The sequence below is a fragment of the Oncorhynchus kisutch genome, linkage group LG30, assembly GCF_002021735.2.
Source record: "Oncorhynchus kisutch isolate 150728-3 linkage group LG30, Okis_V2, whole genome shotgun sequence".
NCBI classification, from domain to species: domain Eukaryota; kingdom Metazoa; phylum Chordata; class Actinopteri; order Salmoniformes; family Salmonidae; genus Oncorhynchus; species Oncorhynchus kisutch.
The window spans coordinates 30,055,912-30,068,505 of record NC_034203.2 but is presented as its reverse complement, the minus strand read 5'-3'; the positions used below and the strand labels follow the sequence as shown (position 1 = coordinate 30,068,505).

Sequence of the window (12,594 nt, the reverse complement as noted above, 5' to 3'; positions counted from 1 at the left end):
GGCACCGTCATAGGATGCCACCTTTCCAACAAGTCAGTTCGTCAAGTATGCCCTGGTAGAGCTGCCCTGGTCAACTGTAATTGTTGTTATTGTGAAGTGGAAACCTCTAGGAGCTGCAAGGGCTCAGCCGTGAAGTGGTAGGCCACACAAGCTCAAAGAACGGGACCGCCTTGTGCATAAAAATCGTCTGTCCTCAGTTGCAACTCTCACCACCGAATTCCAAACTGCCTCTGGTAGCAACGTCCGCACAATAACTGTGTCGGGAGATTCATGAAATGGGTTTCAATGGCAGAGCAGCCGCCGCACACAAGGCTAAGATCAAGACATTTGCTACACCTTCAATAACATTCACATATTTAGCATATGTGACCAATTACATTTTATTTAAGATCACCATGCGCAATGCCATGCGTCAGCTGGAGTGGTGTAAAGCTTGCCTCCATTGGACTCTGGAGCAGTGGAAACGCGTTCTCTGGAGTGATGAATCACGCTTCACCATCTGGCAGTCTGACGGATTAATCTGGGTTTGGTGTATGCCAGGAGAACGCTACCTGCCCCAATGCATAGTGCCAACTGTAAAGTTTGGTGGATGAGGAATAATGGTCTGGGGCTGTTTTTCATGGTTCGGGCTAGGCCCCTTAGTTTCGGGGATGGGAAATGCTACAGCATACAATGACATTCTAGACGATTCTGTGCTTCCAACTTTGTGGCAACAGTTTGGGAAAGGCCCTTTTCTGTTTCTGCATGACAATGCCCTACTGCACAAATCAAGGTCCACACAGAAATGGTTTGAGATCGGTGTGGAAGAACTTGACTGGCTTGCACAGAGCCCTGACCTCAACCCCATCAAACACCTTTTGGATGAATTGGAAGGCAGACTGCGAGCCAGGCCTAATCGGCCAACATCAGTGCCCAACCTCACTAATGCGCTTGTGGCTGAATGGAAGCAAGTTCCCGCAGTAATGTTCCAACATCTAGTGGAAAGCCAGAAGAGTGGAGGCTATTATAGAAGCAAATGGGGAACCAACTCCATATTTTAATGCCCATTATTTTTGGAATGAGGTGCTCGACGAGCAGGTGTCGACATACTTTTGGGCTTGTAGTATATGCTGACCGAGTAGCAGTGCCAGTGAACATCTTGATAAGTAGATTTCTACAAACAAATTACTTTCCTTGTATTATGCAATTAGTTGGGTAACTATGGGTCAGATTAACACCCCTGTGTTGTGGTTCATTTGGCAAAATGCAGTTGAAGGTCACAGCTTGAAGAGTGGAAAAACACAATCACTTCCCTTGGCTAGCATAACTATTGTTGACCTAATGCTATAAATGTTGGTCTGTGCCAAGGTGCTTAATATAATTCTGATTCTCTTTCTTGGCAGCCATGTACAATGCTTGTCAGGATGTCCAGGCTCCCTCCAGTAATGTGAAGGCCTTGTCACTGCTCTGTGGGAAAGATGCCAGTGACTGCAACGCCACCAACTGGATCGAGTACATGTTCGACATCAACAACGGACAGAGTCCCTTCACCATCATCCCTATATTCTCAGGTGAAATTAAGTTAATTGGACAAACACAGAATATTTGCACTTTGTACATGCAAGGTATGGATCTCCCAACAAGGGTAATCAGATATGTAATTTCACTGTTTGAAAATGTCACTGGTCTCTGTGAAACTACACTGAACAAAAATATAAATGCAACATGCAGCAATTTCATTGGTTTTTACTGAGTTACAGTTCATATGAGGAAATTGGTCAATTGAAATAAATGAATTAGGCCCTAATCTATGGATTTCACATGACTGGGAATACAGATACCTTAAAAAAAAATGGGCCTCACAATGGGCCTCAGGATCTCATTACGGTATTTTTGTGCGTTCAAATTGCCATTGATAAAATGCTATTGTGTTCGTTGTCCGTAGCTTATGCCTGCCCATACCATAACCCCAACGCCACCATGGCCTCACAACGTTGACATCAGCAAACTGCTCGCCCCATACACGTGGTCTGCGGTTGTGAGGCAGGTTAGACGTACTGCCAAACTTTCTTAAATTACATTGGAGGTGACTTCTGGTAGAGAAATGAACATAAAAATTAACTGGCAACAGCTCTGGTGGACATTCCTGCAGTCAGCATGCCAGTTGCACGCTCCCTCAACTTGAGACATCTGTGGCTTTGTTGTGTGACACAACTGCACATTTTTGTGGCCTTTTATTGTCCCCAGCACAAGGTGCACCTGCTTCTTGATATGCCACACCTGTCAGGTGGAGGGATGTTTCTCTTTGCCAAAGGGAAATAATCACTAACAGGGATGTAAACAAATTTGTTCACATTTGAGAGAAATAAGCTTTTTGTGCATATGGACTATTTCAGAGATCTTTTATTTCAGCTCATGAAACATGGGACCAACACTTTACATGTTGCGTTTTATATTTTTGTTCAGTGTATGTAATACGTACATTAACACAATATTGAGTACTTATGCCTAATGCTTGCTTCTTTCGTTTTTAATGATCACAACAAATAACTCAACATCCTTGTACCACCCCCACCTCTCCAGATGTGTCAGTATCCGGTATGAGCCCCATGAACAACAAGACATACGACTGTACGGAGGGTCTGGAGGATGGCTCTGGTCCCTGCTCCTGCCAGGACTGTAGCCCGGCCTGTGGCCCCCAGCCTGTCCCCCCTCCCCTGCCCCCACCATGGACCATCCTGGGCATCGGCGCTATGGTCCTCATCATGTGGATCTCCTACATGGCCTTCCTCCTTGTCTTCATGGGAACTGTGATCGGCACCTGGTGCTACAGGTGATAACTGAGGGGAACTGATTTTGGAGCAGAATGTAATGCTTGTCTATTCAGTGTCATTTTGGAGCCGTATGTAATGCTTGCTTATTCAGTGCCATTTTGGAGCAGTATGTAATGCTTGTCTCTTTCTCTTATTTCTTATTCAGAAAAAGGAGAATTGAGTCTGAGTATGGCCCAATATTGGACAGCAATAACCCTCGCTCTCTGAACAAGGACAGCATTGATCAAGGTACTATTTTATTTGGCATGAGATCTGACTCTGTCTCATTTAGGAAAATAACCAAGTACAATATTCAGTAAGATACAGCTACAAACCTGTTCTTGCTACGATCTGACCTGTAACCTCCTGTCTTCTCTCTCTCGCTCTCTCGCTCTCTCTCAGCGGATGCGTCGTGTGGCGAGACGTTGGGCGAGCACTTCGAGAACGCCCTGCGTTACCTCTTTACCCACTGGGGCTCGTTTTGCGTACGGCAACCCCTCATGGTCATCCTGGGCAGCCTGATCATAGTGGCTGCCTGCTCAGGGGGCCTGGTCTACATGAAGATCACCACAGACCCTGTGGAGCTGTGGTCCTCGCCCAGCAGCCAGGCTAGGCAGGAGAAGGACTACTTTGACAGCCACTTTGGACCCTTCTTCAGGGCAGAGCAGCTCATCATCACCACCACATTGCAGTCAGAATCCTCCTACTCCCCGTACCCCGCGGGGGCTCCCGTGCCCTTCGGAGCCCCCCTGGACAAGGACGTCCTCCACCAGGTGGGTTAGGTAGAGGAACTGGGCTGGGTGGTGATTGATTGATACTTTCAGATGGAATTGTTGTAACATTTTCAATGGGATTATTGGTTGTGGAGAATATATTCGCTCTCTTGTAGACCAATTCAGGAAGGCATCTTTGGGCCTTGCCTTAGTTCTGATGTGACATTTTATAGCTTTAGTTTGTTTAGTTTGTTTTTCTCTCAATTTTCCACAATCACTCATCTCTCAGGTGTTGGATCTCCAGACGGACATAGAGAACATAGTGGCCTCATACGGGGACCAGAAGGTGACCCTAAAGGATATCTGCTTGGCCCCACTGGCCCCATACAACGACAACTGTACCATCCTCAGTGTTCTCAACTACTTCCAGAACAGTCACAAACAGCTGGACCATAGCATAGGAGATGACTTCTACGTCTACGCAGACTACCACACACACTTCCTCTACTGTGTCAGGTGAGTGGCCCTCGGAACACATTCTCTTGTGACATCTGCATCTGGGGAATGCTGCTGAATTCATGAGGTTATACTAGTTGGAGTTCCTCTCCAACTCTCAACTCCTTTCTTGCTCCTCATTTCCCTTCAGCAAGTATATACTCATAGCTGTAAATGGTGAATAGTAGTCATAGATTTGTGTATATTACCTCAGATCTTAAAGCATTCGCTCTGTCTCTCCTGTGTCAGTGCCCCAGCGTCCCTCAATGACACCAGTCTGCTCCACGATCCCTGCCTGGGCACCTACGGAGGCCCCATCTTCCCCTGGCTGGTCCTGGGAGGCTATGATGGTGAGGATACATGTACATCATCACACAAAGAAATAGAATGTACTAGTCAGCGGGCAATATACCTTTCTATTTTGTGCTGCTTTTTCTGTGGGTATGTTTAATTGTATGTTTGAATTGGGCAAAGCATTTTTAGCACTGACAAGTTAACCTTATTACATAACTCCTTTTATATAGTCAGTTTACGCACAAATGTTTTATTTTTATAGTTTTTATTATGCAGAGAGACCACATTTTTTGTGGTAATTGGCCTGTGTAGAATTGGGTGTAATTAGCTGTCTCGGACTGTTTGCGGCTTTGAATCTCTTGGATATGCTATCCTTCAGTATCTTCTGTATTGATTTACTATAGTTTGTCTACTGTCAACACAAATTCCCTGACCATGACATATTTGCATCTTTCTTCCCCACTGTAGCAACCAACTACAACAACGCCACAGCTCTAGTGATCACGTTCCCTGTCAACAACTACCATAACGACACTGTCAAGCTGGGGAAAGCTCTGGCCTGGGAAAAAGAGTGAGCAATAAGCTCATACTTTTTAGCTATCAACCTTCAGATGCTAGTGTATAGACTAAATTAATTTCATAAGTCAAAAATGGTTTGGTTTTGTGCCATGAGTTGCCATTGCACTAACACAACCCTCCATGTCTCTGTTTCCAGATTCATCAGATTCCTGAAGAACTATACAAACCCCAACCTGACCATCTCCTTCAACTCTGAAAGGAGCATTGAGGACGAGATCAACCGTGAGAGCGAAAGTGACCTCAGCACTGTCGTGGTCAGCTATGCTATAATGTTCGTCTACATCTCCCTGGCGCTAGGACATATCCACAGCTTCAGGAGAGTATTGGTTAGTAGTAACTAACTTCAGACATTATAATAGTTTATTTAATTTAGTAAGATGTTCGTCTACATCTCTCTGGCTCTGGGGCATATCCACAGCTTCAGACGAATACAGGTGAGACCACTAACTCACTTTACAATAGTGTATTGTCCAGCTGTTCACCTTGTCACCATTTTCCTTTAGTAACATGATATCTGTTTCATTTGCAAAGATCATATCGTTTGCGGTGTGAGTTTGTAAAACTAATTTCGAAAGCATTGAGAAGGAATGAACAATGCATCCAGTAACTCAAACGTCAGAAAAATGATGAGTGTCTGCTAAATGACACATTTTAAATGTGAGCAACTCATTGTCTTTGTCCCTTCCCAGGTGGACTCTAAGATCTCCCTGGGCATAGCGGGCATTGTGATCGTGCTGAGCTCAGTGGCCTGTTCTCTGGGCATCTTCAGCTACGCTGGCATCCCTCTCACACTCATCGTCATCGAGGTCATCCCCTTCCTGGTGTTGGCCGTGGGCGTCGACAACATCTTCATCATTGTACAGACATACCAGGTAGGCATTCTGCTTGCCTGATGCTTGTCTGACTACACTAACCATGATTTATTGGGCATAGTTTTGAATACCAGTGTTGCCTCTTTTTATTTTTATTTTTATTTTTTACACACACACTGTATTTACCTCCTGTGTGTTGTGCTGTGCAGAGGGATGAGCGGATGCCTCATGAAGAGCTGCACCAGCAGATAGGCCGTATCCTAGGAGACGTGGCTCCAAGCATGTTCCTCTCCTCCTTCTCTGAGACCGTGGCTTTCTTCCTGGGTATGAGAATGACCTGTAACTAGGGCTGTTACGGTGACCATATTACCGCCACACCAGTGGTCACGAGTCATGAAGGCAGTCAAATTCCACTTAAATGTTTTAGTTTTGATATTTTAGGCTTCTTCAAGTTCTGCTGCTGATGGTCATTAGTAGCCTACCAAACTTGCTAACTGCCTGGTACTCAGCACTCTATTGTCCCTCTAATCACTCTGACATCAATGCAATGGGGCGGCAGGGTAGCCTAGTGGTTAGCGCATTGGACTAGTAACCAAAAGATTGCAAGTTCATATCCCCGAGCTGACAAGGTACAAATCTGTCGTTCTGCCCCTGCCCACTGTTCCTAGGCCGTCATTGAAAGTAAGAATCTGTTCTTAACTGACTTGTCTAGTTAAATAAAGGTAAAAATAAAATGTAATCAAAAATTGAATCAAACACTTCAAAGAAGCCCTTGAGCTTATGTTGTGCAAAATGTTCAATTGCAAAGGCCTCTACTAAAAATAGGTGGATCCCATCAGCTTTCTATAGGCTAGGCCTTGCTGGCATGAAAATTAACCATGGGAAAGCATCCTCCATTTGCTATTTGGGTGCAGAGATTGTTCAAAATAGCCACCTTGATGACAGCTTTGCACACTCTTGGCATTCTCTCAACCAGCTTCACCTAGAATGCTTTTCCAACAGTCTTGATTGAGTTCCCACATATGCTGTGCACTTGTTGGCTTATTTTCCTTCACTCTGTGGTCCAACTCATCCCAAACCATCTCATTGGTTTGAAGTCGTGTCTTTGAGACCGGGTCATAATTCAAACCGGGTCAAATAACACTTACACAGCCTGGAGGTAGCTCATTGTCCTGTTGAAAAACAAATGATAGTCCCACTAAGCGCAAACCAGATGGGGTGGCGTATTTCTGCAGAATGCTGTGGTACCAATGCTGGTTTAGTGTGCCCTGAATTCTAAATAAATCAGACCATGTCACCATTAAAGCACTATCACACCACCTCTATGCTTCACGGTGGGAACCACACATGCAGAGATCATCCATTCACCTACTCTGCGTCTCACAAAGACACGGGTTGGAAGCAAAAATCTCAAATTTGGTAAACTTTTGTGCTATGAGGGATAGTAGATTGACATAGGCTAGTACTTTTTCTGTTCGTTAGGCCTACTCATCTTGTTGGCTGACGAAAAGTAAATGTGGCAGTTCTTCCAATGTCTTCAATATGCGCCTCAGAATTGGATAAGGACACAAGTGTTTGCATGTGTCTGTCTTCACTTGTAGCCTGTGAGAAAGACCCAATCACATGACTGAACGCCATGTGAGTGAGATGTGCTTCGGAGCACGCAGGGAGAAGGGAATTATAGTTATTACGTTCAGCCCAGGGACACAACGGCCACTGGCCGCAAAAGGCCTAGACTTTTTGTCAGGGGGCATTATGGCCACACAAAGGGGATTCCGCCGAGAAATTCGAGGCATTTATCAAGTGCTTGTCAAATTGTGAATGAGAGGCTGATTAAGTGTGTACAGCCTGCACTTAAAACGAATCAGAGTTCATGCACCTTTTTTCAAATCATCATTAGTTGCATCATGCATCCTTAGACTGTAGTAAAAATCAAAACATGTAACCCAACGTTTGTCACAACTGAAGTTCCATAAATAACTCTAAATGAAGCATACAGGAGTACCTGTTTCTTTGTTAACCGCTTAACACAGAATACCTACATGTCGTTTGGAGAAAATGTCCTTTCTATTTTATTTGTCTTTGTTCAATTGTGTTCTTACTATAAAATAATGCCACTGTATTTGTGACCGCTACAGCCCTACCTGTAACCTTCAATCACTTAACGCAGGTAGCCTAGCATGAGTGTGTTGGGCCAGTAACCGAAAGGTTACTAGTTCGAATCCCTGAGCTGACAAGGTGCAAAATCTGTTGATGTGCCATTGAGCAAGGCACTTAAACCCTAATTGCTCCATGGTCGCCGTTGATAATGGCAGATCCTGGCTCTGACGCCACTCTGAGGGTTTCTCAGGGAGAGATGGGATATTTAAAAAAAAATACAAATATTTCCAATTCACACGTGTATTAATACACATGTACATGTCTAAAATAGGACAAATATAAGCAACCATCAGATTACAATTATCATACATTATACAACAATCAAACATATATTGTATAATGTAGCCAAGTAGTATGTCTCAACACACTAGATGTAGATAATTGAAGATGTCAGCTAGGTCCTTTCTATGGATTTCAGTATTGACTGCAAATGTTTTGTAACCACAATCTTTAGTCTGTCAATGAGTTAACGACTATTTTCTTCTCCAGGGGCCCTGTCCACTATGCCAGCGGTGCGGACCTTCTCCCTGTTTGCTGGGTTAGCTGTGTTCATTGACTTTCTGCTACAGATCAGCTGCTTCGTCAGCCTGCTGGGCCTGGATGCCAAGAGGCAGGAGGTGAGGCGCATGGACATTACAACCAGTAAATAGTGATAGTGCTGACGTGACTATGGAAAACTCCCAATGGCGTATGAAGCCGGAGGTATTTGAATTTGAAGCGTGCCATTTTGCTGAATAGGTCTAAATGGCACAAAAAAATCACCAAGGGGCATGGTGAAAGTGGCTGTAACTAGCAAAGGATCATGGTCGACGTAGTCATTTTCATCCTAGTTTTCAACCTAGAGTCAACCTAGTTTTAATGTATGTGAACCTGATGCTAGCCTACTGTTAAACCTTTGCGTCCGAAGATTAATTTGAAAGTTGACCGTTACCTAAAACTTAGCCAGGTTAACATTGGAAAACAAAACGGACAGCAAATACGATAATATGATAATATGATAATATGATAATCAGAATTATGGTTGATTTATTGGAAAAAAGGAAAATGAAGACTCTTTCCATTGACGATTAGTACAGTTAAATACAGAACATGCCGGCATGGTGACTCGCATTGTAAAATCAAACTCAAATTTGCGCAAAGTTAATAAGTACCTTATCTAGTCTAGGTATCATGTGGCCATGGGCCTTCCACCGGGAAATGAAAAGTGAATGGGCTACCATCACAACAACTCATCCCAACTCGGTAAGGCTAGATTGGATTGCCCCATGAGAAAAGAGTGGACTACACATACATTATCTTGATTCTGTATTTTTATATGATTGTAGACTTCTTTATCATTTGTGCAACTGCATCATTGTGTCATCATAAAGAATGACCTCAGACATACGATGTACACTGAGTGGACAAAACATTAAGGACACCTTCCTAATATTGAGTTGCACACCCCCCTTTTTGCCCTCAGAACAGCCCAAATAATTTAGGGGCATGAACTCTCCAAGGTGTCGAAAGCGTTCGACGGGGATGCTGGCCCATGTTGACTCCAATACTTCCCATAGTTGTGTCAAGTTGGCTGGATGTCCTTTGGGTGGTGGACCATTCTTGATACACACAGGAAACTGTTGAGCTTGAAAAAGCCAACAGCGTTGCAGTTCTTGACACACTCAAACTGGTGCGCCTGGCCCCTACTACCATACCCTGTCATACGGTCATCCTCTGCTCTCCACTCTGTCATCCTCTGTCAGCCCCATAGACATTGGTCAGCACCTCCATCTCCACTTGACAGGCTTGTTGACTTTGCTCTCATCTGGATAATAATATATTTGATTTTAAGAGCGTTTCACAACATCCAAAGTCACTTTACATACACAAGAAAATCAGCAGGATAAAAAGCAATAAAATCACACATTACAACAGGTGTATATACAAGTACACTAACCATGATGACAGACTACCCATGATGACAGACTAAACGTGATAACGTTTGAACTAGACAGAGGATAAAAGCACAGCACAAAACACACCCTTGGGTGCACATGCATGAGGGCGGGAGCCTCCTCGTAGCCTGCCGGCCCGTGATTGGTCTGTGTCAGCACGTGATCCTCTGTGAACTTTCAAATAATTCACTATGGGGATCAAACATGATCGTAATAAATACATTTTAGAGCCCAAAATGTCCATCTCCAAGTTTTGTTTAGCCGTTCTGGCGATCTTAATTTACATAGGCTTTTTAGGGCAGACCAGGGCTTTTAGCCTTGCTAAAAGCTTGTGACTTCACGCTCCGGACACGGAGGGCCTGGTGAGGAGGGTTTGGGGTTACTCAGAAGCAGAAGGTGTGCTAAGAGGTGAGTTTGGCTGGGGATTAAAAACCAGAAATGCTTCCATACTATTTGCTGTTCTTCTGAGAGGACTGGTGATGGGTAGGGTTGGCTTGCTAGAGTATCTGTCAGTTTCTCTGTCACTATTAACTCCCAGGTTCATTATTACCATGTCATGCCCAGCTAAGCATGAACATCACAGCCTACTTCAAATGAGCAGTGCACTGATGTCACTTTTTCATTTGTAATTTTATTTGATTTCACCTTTATTTAACCAGGTAGGCCAGTTGAGAACACCTTTATTTAACCAGGTAGGCCAGTTGAGAACACCTTTATTTAACCAGGTAGGCCAGTTGAGAACAAGTTCTCATTTACAACTGTGACCTGGCCAAAACAGTGCGACAAAAGCAACAACACAGAGTTACACATGGGATAAACAAACATACAGTCAATAACACAATAGAAAAATCTATATACAGTGTGTGCAAATGAAGTAAGGCAATAAATAGGCCAATAGTTTCAAAGTAATTACAATTTAGTAATTTACACAAGTGATATACAGCTGTGAGAACAAGTATTTGATACACTGCCGATTCTGCATTTTAGGAAGAGAGGGTCGAGATTGTCTAGCCCAGCTGATTTGTAGGGATCCAGATTTTTCAGCTCTTTCAGATCGAGACACTGGAGTCTAATATGGAAGTAAATTCTCAATACCTGTTTTACTAATTGGGTCCTTGGGGCCTTCTCCTGCATTCGTAACCACGTGGGAGGTTGGAATTTACCTGTTGTGAAGTTATAAATACCAGTTGGATGCATTCACATGCTTTCAAATGGTTGAGAAACCAGTTGAAGGTAATTTTTGGAGCCATTGTTGACTAGCGTTAACGCAATAACTTGTATCATTCTCTTGTGCTTCAAGAATGAACATGTTGTGTTATGTTGCCAGGAGAATCGTCTGGACATTATGTGCTGTGTGAAGCTGCCAGAGGGGAAGGAGGGGAAGACTGATGGCTTCCTCTTCCGCTTCTTCAAGAATATCTACGCCCCCTTCATCCTCAAGGAGTGGGTCAGACCCATAGTGGTGAGTAGATCTACGCCCTCTTCATCCACAACGAGTGCTGGTACTCAGATTTGAATGTAAATGTACAACGGAGCCAGCATTTAAGCCAACAATTGATGTAAACACAGTGCGTCTTTAATGTCTCCTCTTCTTGGACAGGTGGCTGTGTTTGTGGGGCTGCTGTCCTTCAGTATTGCTGTCACCAATAAGGTAGAGATTGGACTGGACCAGAAGCTCTCCATGCCTGATGTAAGTATGTCTAACCCCACCAGCCCCACTCAGTGGGCTAATGACGTTTGGTGTTGTGCTCTTAGTTTTGATACATTGGCTCATGCTGGACATATCTCTATTGAATCTCCCATCCTATAGGACTCGTACGTGCTGGACTACTTTAAGAACCTGAGTACGTACCTCCACACGGGTCCTCCGGTCTACTTCGTGGTGGAGGATGGCCATGACTACCTGAGTCTGGAGGGCCAGAACTCTGTGTGTGGAGGGGTGGGCTGCAACAATAACTCTCTGATCCAACAGGTCTACACAGCATCTCTCATTAGCAACTAGTGAGTGACACACTCACACACCGCCTCCCTTATAACTAGTGAGTGAAGCAACAGCAACCCCCCCCCCCCCCCCCCCCACTCTTACCTTTGGACTGCATGTTGACATCAGTATTATGCTGTGAAGTCAGTCTAGCTCAAACAGGGTGACTATAACTGCTGTTGTTATAGCAGTGAACTCATTGACAAATACCTTCTTGTTTGAAGGAATTATGAGACTTTCTTGAATATCTTCCAATAGAAAAGGATCAAATACTCTCCATGTTATTGTCCCCCAGCACCACTATAGGATTCAACCCGTCGTCGTGGCTGGATGATTACTTTGACTGGGTCAAGCCTCAGTCCACCTGTTGTAGATATTACAACTCTTCTGGGGCCTTCTGCAATGCCTCAGGTAACACACACACACACACACACACACACAATGAAGATATTACAACTCTTCTGGGGCATTCTGTAATTTTCGTTGTAATTTGATGTTATAAAAATATTGTATTGAAGTACCTATTTGTCTACTCTCATCAGTGGTAGACACGTTGTGTGTGCATTGCCGCAACATGACCCCCAGTGGAAAGCTGAGGCCTACGGAACAGGACTTCATGAACTTCCTCCCCATGTTCCTGTCAGACAACCCTAACGTCAAGTGTGGGAAAGGGTAATTATTGTGTCTCTCTGGCAATCCAGGTATGGCTCATAAAGGATTGTGTGTTGAGAAGTATTGGATGTGGGGTTTGAGTTGATGGTAAACCACTCGTCTGAATCTTTACTTTTCACTTTTGCTTTTCACCACAGCTCTGATATAATTTTCTATGAACGC

At 44.1% G+C, this 12,594-nt stretch overlaps 1 protein-coding gene across 1 annotated transcript in view; it reads left to right on the top strand.

Annotated features, from left to right (window-relative positions):
* The window catches only part of LOC109874572 (NPC intracellular cholesterol transporter 1), a 28,487-nt gene that overhangs the window by 8,021 nt on the left and 7,872 nt on the right, over positions 1-12,594 (top strand). Inside the window, exons 5-20 of the mRNA XM_020466541.2 lie at positions 1,383-1,550; positions 2,563-2,812; positions 2,959-3,041; positions 3,195-3,565; positions 3,795-4,021; positions 4,250-4,350; positions 4,763-4,865; positions 5,010-5,199; positions 5,563-5,745; positions 5,895-6,009; positions 8,335-8,462; positions 11,107-11,241; positions 11,380-11,469; positions 11,590-11,780; positions 12,056-12,171; positions 12,303-12,432. Of these exons, the coding sequence (XP_020322130.1) occupies positions 1,383-1,550; positions 2,563-2,812; positions 2,959-3,041; positions 3,195-3,565; positions 3,795-4,021; positions 4,250-4,350; positions 4,763-4,865; positions 5,010-5,199; positions 5,563-5,745; positions 5,895-6,009; positions 8,335-8,462; positions 11,107-11,241; positions 11,380-11,469; positions 11,590-11,780; positions 12,056-12,171; positions 12,303-12,432 (2,581 nt within the window). The remainder of the gene's footprint in view (positions 1-1,382; positions 1,551-2,562; positions 2,813-2,958; positions 3,042-3,194; positions 3,566-3,794; positions 4,022-4,249; positions 4,351-4,762; positions 4,866-5,009; positions 5,200-5,562; positions 5,746-5,894; positions 6,010-8,334; positions 8,463-11,106; positions 11,242-11,379; positions 11,470-11,589; positions 11,781-12,055; positions 12,172-12,302; positions 12,433-12,594) is intronic.